Source organism: Polistes dominula, unplaced genomic scaffold (genome assembly GCF_049000335.1).
Source record: "Polistes dominula isolate Pdom_NZ unplaced genomic scaffold, Pdom_raw_medaka contig_31, whole genome shotgun sequence".
Taxonomy (NCBI): Eukaryota; Metazoa; Arthropoda; class Insecta; order Hymenoptera; family Vespidae; genus Polistes; species Polistes dominula.
The window spans coordinates 6142501-6165000 of record NW_028300925.1 but is presented as its reverse complement, the minus strand read 5'-3'; the positions used below and the strand labels follow the sequence as shown (position 1 = coordinate 6165000).

The 22500-nt window shown below is 34.0% G+C and overlaps 1 protein-coding gene across 4 annotated transcripts in view; it reads left to right on the top strand.

Moving 5' to 3' along the window:
• The first annotated feature begins 99 nt into the window (after window positions 1–99).
• The window catches only part of LOC107073811 (uncharacterized), a 251575-nt gene continuing 229174 nt past the window's right edge, over window positions 100–22500 (top strand). For all 4 annotated transcript variants that reach the window (XM_015334525.2, XM_015334524.2, XM_015334528.2 and 1 more), the window contains exon 1: window positions 100–1616. In XM_015334525.2, coding sequence (XP_015190011.2) covers window positions 100–1616 — 1517 coding nt within the window. The remainder of the gene's footprint in view (window positions 1617–22500) is intronic.

The window sequence follows — 22500 nt, the reverse complement described above, 5'->3', positions numbered from 1 at the left end:
GCGACAGCAACGATAATCTTTTAGTGGTACCTAAACGTAGGCGTGCGCCGTGCGTTCCAGTGATGTCGGGGTTCCTTGTAGCGCCGCTGGACCTGGACCATGGCCGGCAAGCCTGAGCAGCAGCCGTCCACGCACCCTGCTCCCCCGAACCACGATCATCATCATCATCATCAACAGAAACAGCAGCAGCATCAACAGCAACAGCTTCAGCTTCAGCAACAGCACCCGCAGTATCAGCATCAACAGCAACAACAACAACAACAACATCTTCAAAATCCGCAGCATCAACAGCAGCAAAACAACGGCGGTGGTGGGAGCATTCTGGTTTACGTTTCGGGGGAGAACTTTGCTTACGCCACGGCGGTGGGTGGTCAAAATGCCGCCGCCACAGCCGCCGCCACGGCCGTCGCGACGACCACGGCCGGCTATCGGCTATCATCGCCGAGGCATCAGCCGGCGACGGCTTACGTTGCCGGAGGTGTCATTCCGACACAGCTCCCGACGGCGGCTTCTTGCTTTCCCGCCAAAACCGCCAACTCGGCTGCAGCCCCCGTCGCCGCCACCACCACCACCACCACCGCTGCTATCACCACCTCTACCACCACCGCTATTACTACCATCACCACCACCGCCGTTGCCATTGACCGTACTCGGGCGAATTTGAAAAGGTCTAATGATCATCATGCCGTTTCGATAACAACGACAACCACGTCTGCGATTACAACGACTGCGAATACGGCGACGACGACGACGACGACGGCAGTAGTAGCTACGAGCAATACTCGAAGGGATCAAACGAGGTCGTCGAACGACGAAGAGGATGATTACGTCGGTGGTATCGTCTATGGAAGGACTCAAGTCGTCGCTGGTAGAGTTCTGGGCAATGAATATTCCCAGGATGCCGGTAGACGAACTAGCAAGGACGATACAAACTTTAAGATTTATCCTTCCCATCGTTACAACAACGCAGCAAACAGTACCGTTCCCGCTGCTGCCTCTGCTGCTGTTGTTGCAGGTTCTGGTAGTAATGCTGTCAACAGGATGGGTTTGCTTGAGAGCAATGAGGCTCGAGTGACGCGTTTTGTGCGACAACAGACAAACGAGGTTGGTGTTGTCGACAGAAGAGACGATAAAATTAGACAGCAACAGCAGCAACAACAACAGGATGGATATGAAGGGCAGACTGGTTCTTCTTTGTCTGGTGATTCGGTGAGATCAGACATCGGGGAATCATCGACGTACAGCAGTCTCAGCAGTCCAGAAAGTCAGAGTCAAACGTCTTCGCACGACGGCTCGAACAGCGTGACGATGAATGGTGCGATAGGAGGTGGTGCTTGTAGTAGTGCTAGTAGTGCTTCTTCTGGTGCGGGTGGTGCAAGTGGTGCGTGCGTGCAGCAACAGCAACAACAACAGCAATCGATGCGAACCTCAACGACGAGGCTCGCAGTTGCGAACAACAACAACGAGAACGGTGCTAACGTGCAGCACAATGTTGTGCTTACGATGAACGGTAATGCAGTGCTCGCGCAACAACACCAGCAGCAACAGCAGCACTCTGTTACGGTGCCACGTGGATGGAAGAGGATATTCGCCAACGGAGTCATCATTTATATCAGGTCAGTGGTTTCTTTATTTTTCGTGTTTTTTTTTCTTTTATTTCTTTTCCTTTTGTTCTTTTTCTTTTCTTTTTTTTTATTTTGTCTCGTAGCCCGAGTCTATTACGTAGCCGGTCACGTTGAGTCATCCCAAATCTTTCCTTTCGAATGTTACGAAGGTGAAAGAGGGCTAAGGGGAATCGTCCTTGTTGGAAGTAAAAAGCATGTGTAGTACGGTTGCAGGTCTCCTCGTTCAAAACGGGTTTATCCAGAATCGCTTCAGCCGGCTCTAAAAAAAGGTTTCATCGAAACATCCCCTTTCCTTTCCTCTTCTTCTTCTTCTTCTTCATCTCTTGTCCCCTCTTCTCGTTTCCCTTTGTAGTCCTTTTCACTATCAGCCTGAAAAACACGAATTTTCTGCTAGTGACGGACGAAGGAGAGCAGTTGTCTCTTTCTCTATCTTTTTCTCGAGCGCCCTTTCCCTTCCCATCTGTGTTAAAAAGAAAGAAAGGCGTCTTCCTTTCGTACCCTCATTGTACTTTTATAGTTCTTTTTCGAGAAGATCCGTTCGAGGGATGTTTTTGACTCTTTCGTGCCGTTTCTACGGCAAAGTTTCCTTTCATCGGAATAGCTCGCACGCTCACCATTTGTCGTCGTGTGAAGGAAGAATCTCTCATCCCTACACTCTCTCTTTTTCTCTTTCTTTTTAGAGTCTTTTCTTTTTGAACAAACGTGAGTTTCATAAATTAAAATAAGTGAGAGGCGTGAAAAAGGCGTAGGTGGTGGTAGAGAAGAAGGAGGGACGAACTTTCGGCTGACGATGAATAACGTTTGCTAAACCTTCAAGTATGTTCGATGAAGAGAAAGTCGTAGAAAAGTTGACGAGGAGAAAGTTATAGATCGAATTCTTTTACTTGATTTACTCAATATCTAGTTATTCCAATAGAAATCTTTTTATATAGGGTGTAAGAGAAAAAAACGGCTAAATTTCACTAATGGATTCCTTATATGAAAAGGATAGAAATAGGTTTTATCAACACGGGCTTTCAAATGATTAATGTTTATCTGCTGGAACGATGATACAATTTGTCAACATTTTCTTAAAAGGAATTCTAAAATTGCCTACTTTTTGTCTAAATACAGATCTCAATTCGTCTTTTCATTGAGTTCCCGATTTACAGCTATTTGTGATTGCGAGTATGATAATCCATTTGTTCGGGCGTTAAAAATAAATTCAGTACAATACAAAATTCAGCAGACATGGTTAGAGATATTTGAATATAATATAACCAACGTCTAATAAAATAATCATAACAGTACATTTTCATCATACTCGAAAGTGTTAAAACTCAGAAATGAAATTTGATAAAATATATTTTTGTTGTCATATGAGGAATTTATTTCTTTAAATTTGATTGTACGTATTTTATCATATTATGTAAATGTTGCATATCTTGTTCTTGAACGTAAAGAAGTTGCATACGAAAGATGGTTATTTTTGCTCTATTTCTCTATCCCTTGAGAATCTTTTTCGATGTTGAATGATTTGTTAGAAGGTCTCTGAAGTTTCGTGGAAGAACTACAAACTCGTAATACAATTTTGCTAGGATCATGTGGGATCAACCATATGCTGAGAAAGGGTCTTATTCTTTTCCTTTTTGTGTGAAAGGAACTAGTAGCTAGAGATATAAATAACATATCCTTTTTTCTTTTGTTTTCCAAGGTTTCACAAAACAGCAAAAGGCCAATGTCTCGTGGTCAACGGTCGTAATCGAGGACCGAACAGTTTGACCTGCCTTGTCTGAAAAGCTCGTTAAAACGATCCTTTCCAGGTTTTTTCTTTCTTTTTCTCTCTCTTTCTCTGTTGGAAGTCATGGTTTAAAAGACGTTTAAAGGACCCCAGTAACAACTCTCCTAGTACAGACCAACCCCAAGATTCGTATGGTCAAGCGAACTATTTTCTCGCTGAATCAACTAAATGTTTCCCTTTTTTTTTCTTCGGTTTTTCTCTTTTTCTCCTTTTTCTTTCTCGTTTATTGTTGTTTTTTTCTCGCCTGGCACTAAATCTTCTAGACATCAAGTACTACTTATTGCCCATATTGTCAGTTACCCAGTCTATGTCACGCTTGAATTTTCGTCCTTTCGAATATTTTACTCGAATTTTACAAAATTCCTACTGTTCTTTCTTAGAGGCCCCTCTTTTATATTTTATTTTTATATGAACACAACAGACCTTTCTAAAATCTTCAGAAACAGGGTCTTCGACGTTAACAATAGTAGGGATGACCATTTTTAGTGGTATAAATTCTAAGTTTATCGATTATTCGAATAGAATTTGACCCATTTTCGTGGCATCAAATAGTCATCGATTTGTAACAGAAAACTTCAACTCAAAACTTGTTGACTCGAAATGATTTCAGTAATCATAATTCAAATTGATGATCTTTCTTCTTTCACCATTTTCAAGTGCTCAACAGCTAAGTTTCTATACGTTTTCTGTATGTTTTTTTTTTAGATTGCTCATGAATAAATGATCCTTCATATAGTTCAGAAAATTTCTAAAGCAATTTAATATTTCATAGATTACCTAGAACAACTGTGTTAATATACATTACCTCATACTGTAATATAGTTTAGATTATGAAAGTAATTTTGCAAATAATAACAATGAATATTTGATATGAGTATATGTACTTAGGATTTTAACACGCTTCGGCTTGTTTTCGAGTATAGTACTAGTTCCTATGTTTGAGAATTCTGTTTTGAACTCGATTGTACCCTTTATATATATTTATTTCCTATTATTTAAAAAAAAATTTTTTTTTATAATTTCCTAAATCGTACTAACCAAAACCAATGGTTAAAAACCAGTACTGTAATGATAAAAACAGTACATATAGTCACTTTATATAAGAGGGAGTTTGCCGAAGAACAAATCAGTGTTCAAGGAGGAAAAGAAAGAAGGAGAGTCCTCTTACATGTGGAAGGGCTTGGAATAATCGGCCATTCGAATCTTCGAATTTGGATGTACGCGAAATTTGTTCGTGTGTGGCTTTGGGGGGTGCTCTTGTGTCGGCGATTTGTCGTGTGAGATTATCGATCGTCATCGATCCTATCGAAAATGGGGAGGAATATCGAAGTGGTTTCTTTCTTTTTTTTTTTCTTTTTTTTTCTTTTCCTTTTTCTTTTTTCGTTCTGTCTTTCTCTGTCTTCTGAACTTGGACTCGTGGACAGGAAGCGTCGGAATGGTCGGAAGGAAGGGAAAGGAATTTGGTCGAACCGCGTTGTTCGTGCGATCATTGATTTACGATGGTACGTCGTAAATACCAAGGGTGATGTACGACCATGACCATACTCCTCCACCTCCCCTATCTCTCATCCCCCTCCCCATCCTTCCCCGTTGTCCCTTTCCAACTCTTACCACGCGCAGCTTCTTCCTTCTTCCTTCGTCGTCGAACACCAGCAGCGTTCCTTTCACGGACCTTCTTTCTTGATTTATAATACCTATAGGCTCCTTGTCTCTTCTCTTACATACCTCCCTGCCTTTACGGACTGCGGAGGCTATCAAAGTAATTCCTTCGGATGTCGCTTTAGAATTTCTTCGAATTCCGTTTCCCTCGCACGCTATTCTCTTTCTCTCTTTATGTATCAGATTTTTTTTTATTTCCTATCCTTTTTTTCTTTGAAACAACCAATGATGACGTTTCAAAAGAAACTAACTATTGTATTTGAACCAAACCACACGTTGTAATGACAATACCCCTATTTCATTTCTCTTTTCTCCCTGTTTACCTTTAAATAATATTTACACTTATCACTTTGTCGTTTTATTGTGTCTCTTTTATTATTCTTTATTTCTTTCAGGAGATATATTGAATATATTATCTACTTATTGTATTCTTATTTAATGTTAACCAACTGCAACATCTAACATTTTGTGAAATTATACGTTTGGCTCGTAATCAAACGTTAGTTAAGTATCGTTAAATTGTTTACACGGATAAATATAATAGAAGTTAGCGTAAAATATAAAATAATATTTATGATAATCTTTTTATAATATGATGTATAAATATAAATTTTTATCTTACAAACAAATGCGTATATACATAAGTTCATATATTATATAATATAACTTATATGATTTTAATTTAAAAAAATCATTATAAATTATTTATACATATGATGAAACACGTTAAACAATATTAAATATTTTATTTTTACAATTTGTAGAAACATATTTTATTTTAATTTATAATATATTAAAATTGAATGATATAATAAATTATATTTAGAAAATAATGAAAATTATATCAATGTTTTATTTCGACAATTTTTAGAAACAACATTATATATACATAAAATACTGGGTTGTTCGGAAAGTTTGTGCCGATTTTGACGAAAGATTGAAATGCAATGCATTTAAGTTTTTTTTTTTTGGTATATATTTATTAAATTATATGTAAATGTTCTATATATATAATATTAGATTGGCCACTAAGTCATTTCATTGCTGATTGTAAAAGGCCACTTATCGCAAAATGTGCAATCATTTATTTGCCAACCCAATATAAGTATTATATTCTATATATTCTATATATATATATAATTTTATAATATATAATTTTTATTATAATAATATAATTAATTTTATTATAATATAATATAGTATAATATTTTATAATATTTTTTATTATGTTATATATATATTTTTTATATATTTATTGTATTATATTATATTATATGATATTATATAATTTTTTATATATTATATAAGTATTTAATAGTATTAAACTATTTATTTTATTTAATTATTTAATTATTATAAGTATATAATATAAGTATCCTTCATCTTTATAGGGAACTTAGAAAATTTCGTCCTTTCAAAATTTCATAGGTTTTTTGGCAAAAAAACTTTATGCCACGCGCCACGTGCCACGAAAATTGGCACAAAATTTCCGGATGACCTAATATATTTGATTTGTTTTGTTATTTTTGTTTACCATTAATTAAAATTACAAAAAGGTGTATGAATGAGCGTACGAACGGCGTTTACGAACCAAACTGAATAAACGGAGCGTATTGTATAATGAGATAGCAAATAGATCATGCAATTAAGCATGCGTACGAACACGTGGGACACAGCGTGCCACGCCGACGAGCACGTGCGAGCCGTAAGGTTAAAATGCGGGATCGGCTGTAATTTCTAACGAATGAACGAATGAACGAACGAATAAGCGTGCGCAATTCACGTTTGGTTACGTGCTTTCTGTTACTTTCATCGTTTGCCAGGTTCCTCAACATAAGTCTAACGTAACTATTTCTATTTCCTAAACTTTCACCCCACCAATATCACCCCACTTTCTTTTCTTATTACTCAACACCGATTTGATCGTTAGGCATGTTTAATTAACGTTACGAAAAAGTATGTGGAAAAAAACCAAAAGATACGATAAAAAAGGAAATCGAATTGGTTGGAATTTTAAGTATTTCGTTTGATCGAAGGTTAGAAAATTATTCAAATGTGCCCCAGGTGTTTTTCTATTTTTTTTCTATTTCTTTTTTACGTAGAATTAACTATTAGATAGTTCTCCAAAAGTTATTTCTTTTTTTTCTTTCGTTTGTTCGCTTTCCCTTGGCAAGAAGCAGAGGTAGACGATGTATGTGTTCGATTATTATTTTTTCAATTATAATGGAAAAATATATTTCTTTGATACTTGATTACATATGTCATAAAATATATATAGTCTTAATTGATTATTTTATCATATAATTTATATCTGCTCAAAGGCAGACAAAAAAAAGTATATAAATCAAAATTATAATTAAAACAGAATTAAAATATGTTAATATATATGGAATTACTATGATACCTATATTCAAAATGTAAAATCTATGTTCTAAATTATACATCCTTATACTCTATTATTTATACACAAATACATTATGTATCTTATCATAAACGAATATCCAATAACAAATTATATTTGGGTAAGATTTACAACAGATATATACCATTATTCCTATTACCAAGTCTACTCCATTTTAGATATAGAAATTATCAATGGTTTCCATAATTAACACTATCGGATAATTATAGTAATGTCTTTCTCTCTTTCTTTTTTCTTTTAAATATTTCAATTTTTTTGTCCTTTATTTTCTTTTTATTTTCCTTAATGACGAGTAGGAATTGTATTATCTTTTATGACACGACGAGGTAAAATTAAGGTTAGCATAGTTGAAGCCATGGGTGCTGGTGTTGTCGCGGATGCGGGAGGATGACGAGATAGGAGGAGGAGTATGAGGATGAGGATGAGGATGAGGATGATGAGAGGAAGGGAGGAAGGGAGGTGGTAGGTAGAGGGTCAGAGTACAGTAGAATGAGCGATAGTTGCGCAATCCTGCCTCCATCGCTGTCGAGCAGCGATTACGCAAACGTGATAATTAATTGCCAGTGTTCTCTGTTTAATGACTCGTCAAGTCGTTTGCTAAACACGCCAAATCGCCGCGACGTCACGAAAATCGCTATACAGGTGCATCGTTGCATGTCAGTGCTGTTAATTCCACGACGTTGGACGTTGTTACATAATCTGACGATTTCAAACGTTTTTCGTTATTTTTTTTCCTCTCTCTCTCTTTCTCTCTCTTTCTCTTTTTTCCTCTATTCCATTACGTTATTCTCTTTCATTTTATTTTGATATAGATTTTCATCGATCCTGGACAATTTGTGAGAATTGTTTAAACGTCGTGACTCGTACCGATATACAACAGTTGCCTTTTTTTGTCTGTTTTATCTTTTCATTTTTATTTTTAAATTTTTTTAATTTGCCAATCTATCTCTCTAACACACACACACACACACACACACACACACACACACACACACACACACACACACACACACACACACACACACACACACACACAGAGAGAGAGAGAGAGAGAGAGAGAGAGAGAGAGAGAGAGAGACTTAGTAAAGCGAACGAATAATAAACGAAATCCTCTTGTGCCTGTTATGAAAATATGACGGATAGACGTTTGAGAATGTCGATGATGGGTTTGGGATAAATAAGCTTGACCCGTATAATTCTCATTTTATTTTTAGGTCAACCGTTCGATTTTTAGGATCGATTGATCGAAAGAAAATATTTGTTTTAACGGTAATCGTGCTTATAATTCCTTTATTTCGGTAGACAATTCAAGTTAACTGTCTTAATCGATCCTAAGTTGTATGTATATATGTATACATAGAAACTGTATAGAGTTTAGGTTAGTGTAACGGTTAGAGTCGTCGCTGCCGCTTACGAAACCGGATGGATTCAGGTACTGATCCAGCTTTGTATTCTCTAAGGAGGGATGCTTGTTGGTATTCGTATATATTATCATTTCTATAGGGATTCCATTCTAATTTGACCAGGTGGTCGGACTTTCTTTCTTTTTTTTTTTTTTACAGGCTCATCGTGATTTCTAAAGGGATCTTTCTTAGGGTTTACAATGTATCGTCTACTTAATTAAAATATGAAAGTTACCAACCATCAATGATCTAAAATTAAATAAATTAAGTTAGAAGATTTTGTATTATTGACATCTCATTTAACAGTTAATTATTAATTTTAGTTAATTTGACTTGTTAATCTTTTGTTGAAATCCTGATTACAAAATTGTGAAAATCGTACCGTGTGTCATTTTGAATAAATTTATGCATAAATTGTATCGTGCTATGTTGGCAGTTGGATTAAAATAAAAGGTTAATAAAATACTATAAATAAAATGGATGTGTATAAGAAAATGCCCAATGATGATGATAATAATATCAAATGTGATATTTGATGTTGATATTAAATCAGCCAGAGTCAATCTAGCAGAAGGGACACACAAGCTGAGGTACATTTAGTTACCAACGAGAAATTGTCTCGGGAAGGTCTGAGTAAAAGTCGGATTTCGAAGGTATCTTCTTTTTTGATATCTTCAAATAATTGCTCTAGAAGGGTAGCTCTGCTATACGGGGCCGAGGATAACAGAAATATTCGACGATCGAGCTTTTTGTAAGCCCAGGACGCTACGTTGTCTCTTTTCACTTATAACACGTTCCTTATTCTTCTTTTTTTATGTAGATATATGATATCATTTATAATACTTTGTTATTTTTACTGACATATATATATATATAATAAATTATATGTAGAAATATTCTACGTACACACATTGTAATGTCGCGTGTATGCATGTGACAAGAACTTTTTTTATTTGATCTAAAAATTAATAAAAAAAGATCTTGTTTTTACAACGATACGCGACATAGCAATGTTTGTAAATTTATTATTAAGTATATTTTACATAAATACATTTGTACTTATTTATATCTAGTATTTTATTTTTAATATATATATATGCATACATGTATGTAATGACATGTAAAGATATGTATAAGAATAAAAAGTATCCATAAATTTTCTTAAATTTTCCTTCTATTCTTCGTTATTAAGTGGAGGGGGATACTGGCAGAGGTCGAGCCGGTCATGTCGATGGAAATTCCCGCGACTAGCGATTCAAGCTCAATCTGCAAACCGTTCCTCGCGTGCATCTAATCCGAGATGCGCATTGAGACGGGACGGAACTCAATTCAGACTAATCTGACTCTGGTTGTTACTATATCATATTCTGAGGGCACCTTTTTCTTTTTTTCTATCTAATTTCTTATTTTTCATTTTCTTTCGGATCCCTTTGAATTCAATTTTTTTTCCATGCTGTTTTTGTGTTTGTCCTACTTTTATTTCTTTTCTTTTATTATATACGTAACAGTAAAATATTTATTATTTATATATTATTTATTTATTATAAATTTATTTATTATTTATATATTATTTATTTATTATAAATTTATTTATTATTTATATATTATTTTCAAAACACATTAATATAATAATAAATCAATTTTCTTATTGAAATTTTATAACAGTTTTTATGTTGATCTTAAATCAAAAGTAAACATGATTAATAATGAAATATTAATTAATTATATCGTTATTACGTAGACGATATTTTTACATACACTTTTTATTGCTATTATGAAATTGAAGATAATAGGATTAGATGCTGGGTTATCGAAAAAAAAATAGATAAATAACGAATGAATTCCTTTCCACGCCAATAGTCATTTATTGTGTCTATTCACGTTCATTAATATATATGAAAATCATATATAAATATGTAATCAATTCTATATTCGATATATTATGACATTTACCGTTTAACTAAACTAATATAGAATTTGTTATATATTATTGCATTTTGTTAGATCAACCGAATAAATGACTAAATATAGAGAAATGTAAACTACGCTTCGTGTATTTAATATACGTCAAATTAATGTAACGACATGTATTAAATACTTTTGACGAGAATCATTCGAAAATTACGTTGCATTTAAAGAAATTAAAAACATTTAACAGAATCGCAAACTATGAATTACGAAAATTGAATAGAAATTAATTATGTATTTATATATATTTTATTCCAAGTTATTTATTGGTATTTTTTCTTCTCACTTTCGAAAGATTTATTTTCGTGTTATCGACGCACGCGAGAATAATTAAAATGTTTATAAATAACTTGAATAACTCTTAGACATTTTACTCACTGTTGCTGTTAGAATTTAAACCAATACGTATGTCTTTTATAGATTCGATCGAATTAATTGTATTTATAGCGATCCATAAAATTGAAACTAAACCGGCTGTTGTGCATCCAGCATGTTCATCCTGCACACGATGTTTGTATATGTGTGTATTTTTGTCGAGGCCTTGAGTCACTTTAAAGGCATTCTCTATTGAGTAATGAGCTAATTATAGTTTTCACTTGTTCAGAAACCACCTCTGCCTGGCATCGATCGTATGAGACAGAGAACAAGAAGCAGATTTCTACGAGCTCTAAAGCGATATTCGATTAATTTTATTCCCCTGTGTTAGAGAGAGTTCGTTTACTTATCGTTCCAATTCTATTTAATCGATTTTTCTCTCATTCGTGAACCTATTCATTTACACGACTGTATTTTTCATTTATTCATCGTAATTATAGGTATACTATATCTTTACGTTCAGTTCAAATTTTATACTTTTTCTGCTCGTTAACGTCAATTCTTCTTTCCTACTCGTCGTTGATTTTCTCGTCTATGTTTTTTTTCTCTTTTAATAATCCTCTTCTAATGCTCTACGTAACTTTATAAATTGTATTTTAGTTTACGACTGGAAAATTATTTGTTAGCTCAAATATGAAGCTCTTTTGAAATGTTTGCTTGAGTATAATAATAGTATATTATACAATTTATTGGACGTTTAAAAAATAACGTTACATATTTTTCATTAAAATAAAAAAAGCAAGAAAACACGATATTTTTGAGTACAATTTTTCCAACAAGACTTATACAATTTCAATGAAAAAATATTATGACATTTGTTGTTGTGTTTTTTATTTAGCAAAAAATTTTCAAGCTATTATGGTTTTTCTCTCCAATAGGAATTTAAATTTTGGTTTTTAACGGTAACATATTTTACTTACAAAAAAAACCATTTTTTTGTCTGCAATATGTTTTCATTTAAAATTTAAAAAAGAAAAAATCGGCCATGAGAGGTTAAATTTGTGAACGATAAAGTATCAAGTATAAACGTATTTTTCAATCTCCCGTTAGTGTGAAGATCTACGTGTAGAAACACACAGCAGGAATAATTTATTGCTATACCGATTGCACGCGGTACGGCACACACCATGTAGCATGTTTCCAAAGCGATAGGATCGGATATACGCACCTGGTTACATGTATTTGGTCATCGCTGTTGCGTACGTGTATTATACTCGATATATCGGTCCGGCTAAACAAAGATTCATTGAAGTCGTCGTCATCGTCGTCGTGGTCGTCGTCGTTATGTCGTTGTCGTCGTTATCGTAAGTCCATGATTCGTCGAGGAACTCGTTGCACTTGATGTTTCAATCGGTTTAATAATATACTATTATCGCTTACGTAAAAGGCTACTCTTTAACGAGATAAGGATCTACGGATCACAATTTTGAATCGATCATTATTTCGAAAAGAATAAACGGCATCATCATCCCCTTACCCCTCTTTATCTATTTAACGATCATTTAAAAATTTTGTATATTCAATTTTAGCAGTATATTAAATCTTTTTTTTTTAATCTTAAACGATAAAGTTTAAAAACGTGTCAATTTAATTACGAATTAATTAACGAAATATTATCAAGCGTGATTAATAATTATATAAACGATAAACGTGGTAATTTGTAAATGATAAGGAGAGAATGAAACAAAAAAAACAAAGAAATAAATTTCCTAAAATTATATTCCTGTACGATTTTGAAATCGCAGTTAAAGTAAATAATTTCACAGCGATACGGATAATATAATAATTAAGAGACCTTCAAATATGTTGAATACAAATATACATGACTTTGAATATTTATTATCCGATTTAGTGTGATTACGGGCGTCATACGAACGTTATTATTGCATGCCCCGAACTAAATTAAACGCGTAGGAGCAAAAGGTAATTTGTGCTGATAACTAACCACCCACGTAAAATGTTAGATCTACTAGAAAGGAATGAACGAGATCTTAACTTACGACTTTTCTAGATTCTACCCCACCCCAATTCTACCTCTACCATCCCACCTTCTACTTGCTTCATCATTTTTCAAAGTATATTTTATTCCGGTTTGACGACAGCAATAAAATTTTGTATACGAGCTTGAATATATGCACGGTTGTATCCTATCGATTAGCTGATTATTCCGACCTCGGTGCTCTTTCAAACGAATAATCCTCGGTCGCGAATAACTCATATACCGCAGATTATTATCGCTTTGAACGGGCTCGCCGCGTGAGTAAGTATGCGTGCCATGGTATTAATTTTCGAACGGGTTACTTAATGCGACGCTCATGATATTTCGACTATTTATAGTAGGTTGTTTTTCGCTCGTTGATTCCACAAAAGGTTTTGCTGCTGCTGCTCGACGACTTCTCGAGAACGGTTGGTTAGTAAGTTAGATAAGTTGTTTTTGATTTGCCGGTACTCGTTCTTTCAAAGCTGTGATTACGAAACGTCTTAGAATTTTACGAAACTAACGTTTGCTTCTCTCTATTACGTGTTTTCGTTCACTTCTGTAATTTATGCTTGCCGATAGATTTTTTTGTTCTTCTTTTTTCTTTTCCCCACTCTCTCTCTCTCTCTCTCTCTCTTTTCTATTTAATTAATATTATATATGTTGGTTAATTAGTAATGTTGAAATTTTTAATAGTTTATATTTAAACGTTATTGATGCTAATAATACATTGCCGAAAATCTTTGAATATTTTATATTTCATTAAATAACAAATATTATTTTTGTATTTCCTTCTGTAATAATGTCGAAGTAAATAACTTTTATTATTGCTTATACGCAATGAGTGAATATATGTATGAGTCACATACGTGTCCTATTTTGTTCAGGTCGTTAAAGATTTCTTATTATTTTTGTTTGGACAGCAAATTAAGTCGACGTGGTTGAATAGGGGGAAATGGGGAGAAGAGAAGGAGGAATTAATGGTAAATTGACATTGATCAAAAATCGTGTTGTCTACGTGGAATATCGGGGGTCCTTTCGGTGTCGCGTTAATGTGTACCAGCCATTATTCGTAGACGTTCTTTCGATGTTAACGGGCTTCGTCGTTTAATTTATGAACCTTGCAGATATAAAAGCCAACGCCGTGCGCCGGTTGTTGGAACGTTCTTATCGGAAAGATAAGGCACGACGTATTCTACTCGCTTCCTACTTCCACGATTAACTCGGGCCAACGTTACCGATGGCAATCTTTTTAATTTGTTTTCTTGGAAGTAGCGTACCTTACGTCACCATGGCGTGAAAAGTGGTACTAGAAAACTATTCGATATAAGTACGAAGCTTTACTACGTCGTTCTACGATCGTTTAAAACGAAGTCACCTTCTCTACGCTTTTAAATCTTTCCGATTAAACTCGTATTAAAGAGCTTCGTTAAGAAAGAAAGAGAGAGAGAGAGAAATAGAACGTTCATTTTCTATTTTTAACGAGTCGGTCATCCTTTACGAGCTATCAAGCGTAAGCCCCGTGTATCATCAGAGTGTATCCCTTTATAACTACTTTGATGTATCTATAATTAGAACATTTATAGATTATCGTGTTTATTATTAGTTAACATCATAAAGAAACTATATTCTCTTTCTGTCTAAAATATTAAAATTAAGATAAAGTATTATCAGATTGAGTAAAACAATTTTTTTTTCTAATTTAAATGCAAAACTGTAAATTGTGTGTGTGTTTTTTTTCATATTTATGTATACAGTCTTCTACAAATAGTATGAAAATTTGTTTTGCGATCGTTGTTGCGATTGCTGATGTAACCGATTTGGTTTAATTTTCTTCACGATTCCATTGACTTTTCTCATTAAATTTGTCTTTCGAGGAAATACGAAGAAACTTTTTTATTCGAGTTAGTATATTTTAATTACTTCTCTCTTTCTCTCTTTCTTTCGTATTATTTGCTAGAATTATTCTGATAATTACATTAGATAATCAAATATGTTGTTTATAAAGGTTATCTCTCTTCTAATTTAATGCAGTTTGAATTTACTTAATAATACTGTAGATAACCATTTATACGATCCAGTTTTCACCTTGTTATTATTTTATTTAATTTTTGTTTATTGTTAAGCGTTTGATTACGTTACACGCGTTGTTGCGTATATAAATATTTTAGGAGAAAATAAAAGGCACGCAAGTTATATACGTTTATCGTAGTAGGCTATTTTTACTAGAAGACCAACCGATAAAAGAATAAAAATCTTTCGCTAAATCTCATTTGTACGTTCCAATTACGGATCCATTTAAAAATATAACTCAACTACGAGAGAGAGAAAAAGAAAGAGTGATTGCACGTGTCATTCGATACTTGGAAAAATCGATAAGAAGTTGAAGAGTGGAGATATTTTATTATTATATTCGTTGTTGTTTTAGGAGTATTTATTACATCATCATTTAATAAACATATTCTCTAATTAGTCCGATCGACAAGCGTAAACTCTTATCTTCTTGTTCTATTTAAATTATTTACAAATAAGTATGTGTAAATATGTAGTTACAAGAATAAATTTAAGAATTATGTTTTGAAAATAGGAAAAAAAGTCATTCTTTATTTTTTATCTTTTCCTTTTCGTTGCTTTTGATCTGATGCGGAAAATATTAGAAATTTTGGAAACTGAAAGTAATGAGAATTATTTGGAAAGTATTTTATCATTGAATAATCTGATCACAAAGTAGGGGACTTTGATATCTTGGATATTTTTTTTTTTTCAAAAATATTTTAATGAATTGTTTTTATTAATAAGTGAAATAATTTTACTGTGTTTTGTTCTTAGAATTATTTATAATAAACTTAGAATGGAAGATCTTGTTGTAGCTTATTAATTTTCTAAAGAAATTCGCGTATTGTCATCATCATTATTCATTTTATTTTATTTAAACCTTTTTAATGTTTCCAATTAAAAAAAAAAAGAAAAAGATATAGGCATTAAATAAATTATATAAAAATAAAATTTTTGTTCATTACTTTTAATATTCGTGTCATCAATGGATACAATCAGAACTGATATTAAAATACAAAGAGACATTTTAGTACACAAAATTGTTTGTTCTATGTATTCGAGCGGAAAGTAAATAACTATTGCACTCAAATAATTATGGAAAAAACGTAATAAAAAAAAAAGATATAAATAGAAGAGAGAGAGAGAGAGAGAGAGAGAGGGAGGGAGAGAAAGAGGGAGAGAGAGAGAGAGAGGGAGGGAGAGAAAGAGGGAGAGACAAAAAAATAAAAAACTTGAGAGATCAGAAAGAAAACGCGTTTGTTTCTGTCTCCCTTTCATGTTGTTGTCGTTGTTAGTCCAGAGATAACAGTAGCTTGGCACGAGAATTAGAAAAGGATGGTAGGAGGCGAAATAAATTCCTTGTGCTTGGTTCCCTTTCAAGGGAAACCACGTTGGCGTCCTTGGCATAGGCCAAAGATATTACCTAGATGGAGATTGAAAAAACTCAACGTTCCCTGCTATAGAAACTTGGAATGTCCTGAAACGTAAAGTCGAGTATCGGTGAACATATTTTTTCTTTCTCTCCAATGGAATTGTCTTCCTTTTTATCTCCCTACCCTCTTTCTTACCCTTCTCCGTACTTCTCCTTTTCTTCCTTTTTTCTATCTTTATCTCTTTATTTCCTCCTTTCTTTTTACTCTTCCTTTTTTCTCTCGTTGAAGCTTGCTCATGAAAATTCAGAGAAAACCGTACCGAGTATACTTTTGTCAGGTGGAACGAGTTTCTGTTTCCTCCTCCTCTTACTCCTACTACCCCCAACGTGAATTATCGGTCGCGTTTCTACGTCAAAAGTAATCATCATTTATTTTATAGCGGATACTTCATAATTCATAAACGAATTACCACGACGGGGAAAGTCGAGCACCGTGCCGGAAATGTATTCCGATTTTTTAACTCCATTCTATATATTTTCTCTTCCTTTTATCCTTATCTATTTTTATCTATCCTTATCTACCTTATCTATCTATATATCTATCTTTCTCTCCATTTTTTCTTCCATCTTTTCTATACTACTCCTGTCCGATGGAATTCAATTTACTTTGAATTGGCCATAAAGCATCTCCGCCTTTCTCTTCTCCCATTTCGATCATCGTATATTATGCTATATCCAAGAAAAGGAAAGATCGCGTGTTCATGAATATTACACTCCTATCCAAGCTTTTATTTCTCCGTGAGAACAGCCCCGTTGTACTTATTTATTTCTTTTTTTTTTTGTTCTTTCTGCTTACACTCTTCATCAGTTCGCGATATTAAAAATGATGTAATCGAGAAGAAGTAGAAGAAAAGAGCAAAAAAAAAAAGAAATATGATAAATTTTTATTTTTTTTACTTACTCGTTGAGATAGTCAGCAAAAAATGTTGTTTAATGGTCATGACTAAGGAGCTCGCTTAGAATTTCATTTCAAATAGAAAGCTGAACGATAATCATCCAGACATGTTATTACGGTAAATAATATAAAATCATACGTAAATATACTTGTATACAGACACGTGTATTACATTATTGTACGTTATAAGAGTTTGCTATATTTAAACGTTTTAGTGGGTACAAAAAATGACTATAATTTTGTATCTTAACTCGTAAGAGATGATATCGCAATATAAGTGTGTATCTCGTTTCAAATAAATAAATAATTAACGTCAAACGTCGAGATGGTTTTACCGAAATCATAGAAGTGCCACGATTTAATATTCCTTGGACCAAAGGGACTACTATCGTTCACGGTATAGTAATTTTCTGAGTTGACTGCGTGCACTTCTTGGTTATACTCAAGAGACTCCGTAGATACTATTTACCGTGACGGCTTTCTACGTATATATATATATATACGAGGGTCACGTTATTTAATAACCCGAAATAACTATGTAAAACTTTCAGATCCAGCTACGTTCTCTCTCTTTCCTAGCAAGCTTTTCTTCTCGTTGAAAACTTTCTTCCTTTTTACCCTCGGTAAACCGCATCTTCCTCCATCTCCCACCCCCCTTCCCCCTTTTCTACCTCATCATCCTCCACCTTCTTTTCCTCCATCCACATTTTCTTTCTTTTTTTTTTTCTTTCTTTCTTTTCCATCTCTTATATTTCTCTTCTTTCCTCTCGTTTTAGTTACGCTTTTCCTAAACTTTTGGCGATTGTGACATCTTCTCGGTGGTAAGAACTTCGTTCCACAAAAAAGGAAAGGAAAGAGAGATGGGGGGTAAAAAAAGAGAAAAAGAAAATAGAGGTACCGAGATACGAGTTTTCGCAAGAAATCAATGGACGATACGTAGCTTCGTAAAAGGACCGCAAAGTTATAGAACTTCATAACGACCACATTAGAGGGTAGTGGATTTTTTTTTTCTGTCTTTTTTTTATTTTAGTGCGGGAAGAACGCATTATCTTTCTCTCTTGAGGTTCAATTTAATCTTTAACTTCTGCCATAATGTCGTGCAAACGTTTTTAAGTTATACAGTTTATATGGATATCCTTTATACTTTATAGATATTATATATTTTTTTTTTTTTTGTAAATTTCGCAATGTACTTACTTTTCGTAATATACTTAATTTATGATTTGTATAAAAATTTTGTTCTTTTAACGTTTTATTTATAGATATTATAATTTTTACGATATAATTATGTTTGTATAAAAGATACAAGTTTTTTGAAATGAACTTTTAATGTTTTTCATTGCAAGCATAATTTAAAGATAGTATAATATTATTATGAAGTACAGATTAAAGTGTAGTTTTTATTATTCTTTGCTCTTATAAATAGATGAAATAAATTAAAAAATTAACGTTAAGAAAAAAAAAGTGAGAGAAAAGAGAAGGGAAAGAAAGAAAGGGATAGACAGACAGACAGATAGATAGATAGATAGATAGATAGATAGATAGATAGATAGTTAGATAGATAGTTAGATAGATAGTTAGATAGATAGATTGAAGTTGAACTTTAAACGAGCAAGACAAAGACAAGGATAGGTTTAATTTAGCTCTGGCAATAATGGTACAGGGATGGTGTCGAAGTTTCCGATAAAGTTTAAAGAAATGGAAGAGAAAGAGCTAACAGCCGAGTAGAAGCAATAAAAAGAGAAACGAAAAAGGAAAGAAGTAAAAAAAAAAAAAGAGAGATGCAGATAAAAAGAAAGAAATAAAGAAAGAAAGAAGGGTAGGATAGGATAGGATAGAGGGTGGGTGGGTGTTAGTGGTAGTGTGGTAGTGTGGTAGAACATTGGCATCGATCGTACGAAATCGAGCTTTCCTGCTTTTCCATTGTGCCCGTGGCGCTTTGCCGCGTTGTTTTTGCCTGCGGATAAATTGGCAAGTACTCGTTCTCGTAACCAATAGGCAGATCGGTTTTACGTATATATGCGTACACTCTTACACTTACACGTATACGTACACGTACACGTACACGTATACATACACGTGCGCATATATTTGCGTATATTCACGGGGGAATGAAATTCGAAAGCGTCTAGGAATGAACGACGATGTGGGTTGAGGGAGGAGGGGGTGGGTTGGGTTGGGTGGCGGGCTGGTGAGGAAAAGAGGTGGAGAGGGAGTAGAAACGCGGTTGAAGCGTGACGATGTACGCGCGTGAATTTGATACTGGTATACACGTTAGTGATACGCAGAAAGAGAAAGAGACTAAAAGAGAAAGAGAGAGAGAGAGAGAGAGAGAGAGAGAGAGAGAGAGAGATAGGAGTGTATGAGTGAGAGCGAGAGAAATAAAGATAGATAGGTAGGGTTCACGCACACGCCATTTTTCGTTGCATCGATTGCATTCGTGCTTTACCTGTTTTCTCTTGGTAGGCTTTATTGCTACGCATACTCCTACCATCCCTCTACTTCCCCCCTCTAACCTCTCACCATCTCTTCTCTCTCTTCTTTCTCTCTCTCTCTCTTCTAAACCCTTTTTTTTTGTAGTTTCTGTTATCCTTTTATTTTTGTTATCAAAAAGCTCGCGCGCCACTGTACGATACCGTGTTTAAGAGATTTTTCCATAGCACGTCGGTGATTTCCGCTTGCGGTCTTTTTTATTTTTTTTTATTTCTTTTTCTCTCCCACCTATGTTTTACATTTTGTTATATTTCACATCCTGAAACATAAAGGATCATATCTATATATATTTTGTAGTTTGAAAATGTCTCTTTTTTTTTTCTTTTCGTTCTCTTTTTCTTCTTCTTTTTTTACTTTTTAATAATTGTTTAGAAATTGTCATTTTTGTTTTCTACGTTGCTTAATTAAAATTTCTATTAACAATCGTCGTAGAGAGTTATTTACAATTACGTAAAAAATTTTGATTTCCTATCTGGCAAAAAAAGATAGCTTATGAATCGGTTAGAATAATCTAAAGTCAGTTGTAACCGTAATGTCCATTTCTATGGTAGTTCTATTCCCCTTTTTCTCCTCCTCCTCCTCCTCCTCCCCCTCCCCTTTCCATTCCTTTTCCCTTTCGACGCAGACGGTACTTACATTTCGTTCTCGAACGAATTCAGATTTAATATTCAAGTATGACGTACGATTAAATGTCATCGTTCCTGGTTGCATGCGTTACTTTTCAAAAAGTACTTGAATATTTTTTTTCTTTAGACTATTTTTTTCCCTTCCCCTTTTTTTACCTATGAGAAATCTTCGTTCTTTTACCAACAAGAAAGTTCATTTATTTAACTACGAATCTTGCCAATTTTTTTTTATTTTGTTCTCCTTTCTATCTAAGAGAAATATCATGAAAGTTGAATATCCCGATGATAAAAATGTGTAGCGAATTGAGGAGGTTAGTTGGTTGGTTGGTTGGACGTGGTTGAAGGGACGAAAGGATGACAGGATGAAGAGGTGAATGAATGGAGGGGTTAATTTGAGGAGTAGAAAGGTGGGTGGAAAAGAAGAAAATATATATTGTAAAATTTATACCTCACGAGAGTTAGAACATGTTATGTATATATGTATAATCCTTCGAAGATTCTCATTGGAGCACACTGCGATTATAGCTGAAAATTAACGCGATAAATGATCCCCTTTTCGTTCTACTCTCGTGCTCAAGCGGATTTACTGTTCGAGCATGATGTTCGAATAACATTCTCGAGTGAAGTGTTTCACGTTCCGTGTCGAGATAACGAAGATGTACTACCCTACTGCCGACTCCTCACCCACCCCCTCCTTTATACTATCCTACACTCCCTTCGATATATTACCTACGATATATCCATTTCCTTTTGGTTTGAATTTTTTATTACGTAAATAAACCTTTGCTTTTATTCATTTACTTTTCTTTTTTTTTTCAACCTTTCTTTCATTCACATTTTTAGTCTATACAATTTAGAAAATTACATTACAATGAAAAGTAATTTTTTTTCGGTCGAAACATAGTTCGATAGTTTTGTCGTTTGTTTTTGTCGCTAATAAGATGATTATCGGGGTAATAAGAATAATAAATAATTTTGAGAACATTAATTCACATTCGTTAAACTTTCATAATTTGCGATAGGAATAAATCAATCGAGGAGGAGAAATATTTCATGAGAAATATTTCACATCGATTACGAACAGTTTCGAACTTTTAAATTTCATCTTTCTTTCCCGTTTCCTTTTTTTCTTTGAAAAAGAAAATACGTAGCAAAAAATAAAAAAAAGAACGAAATAAAAAGAGGAAGGAGAAGAAGAAGAAGTCTTTTATAGAACTGTTCGTTGAAAATTGGATATTCACCGCTTTTAACCGTAGCAACCAGATTTTCGATAAAGGAAAAAGGAAAGAGGAATGAGGAGGAGGAGGAGGAGGAACGGAAGGGTGGAGGAGAGGAGAGGAAAGGAGAAAAAGGTAGAGAGAGAGTAGGTAGGTAGGAGCAACGTGCTTTTGCATTAATTCTGTTCGACTCCGAGAGATCTGAGGGCATGCGCACGTGTATTTGGATGCAGCGGCGGGTGGATGCAACGGCGGGTGGTGGATGTTGCGACGAGAAATGCTTGACGAGGACGCGATTGGCCGACGGTAAGGTCATGCAAGCGATGCATTCGTCGTCGTGTCTTCTTTGTCGGTAAAATGCTTTCCCTGGAAATCGACATTGCCGGAAATAGTACGAAAGCCTCGTTTAAATCCTGCGAGAGTGCACTCTTACGAAATCGTTCGATTTCGATTAGTGTAATTGCTTTTTTTTCAACGCTTTACTTTTTCTTTTTTTTCAATTTATTTGTATAATGCATAAATGTATTATAAATATTTTATATAATATATTTATATATATATATATATAAATT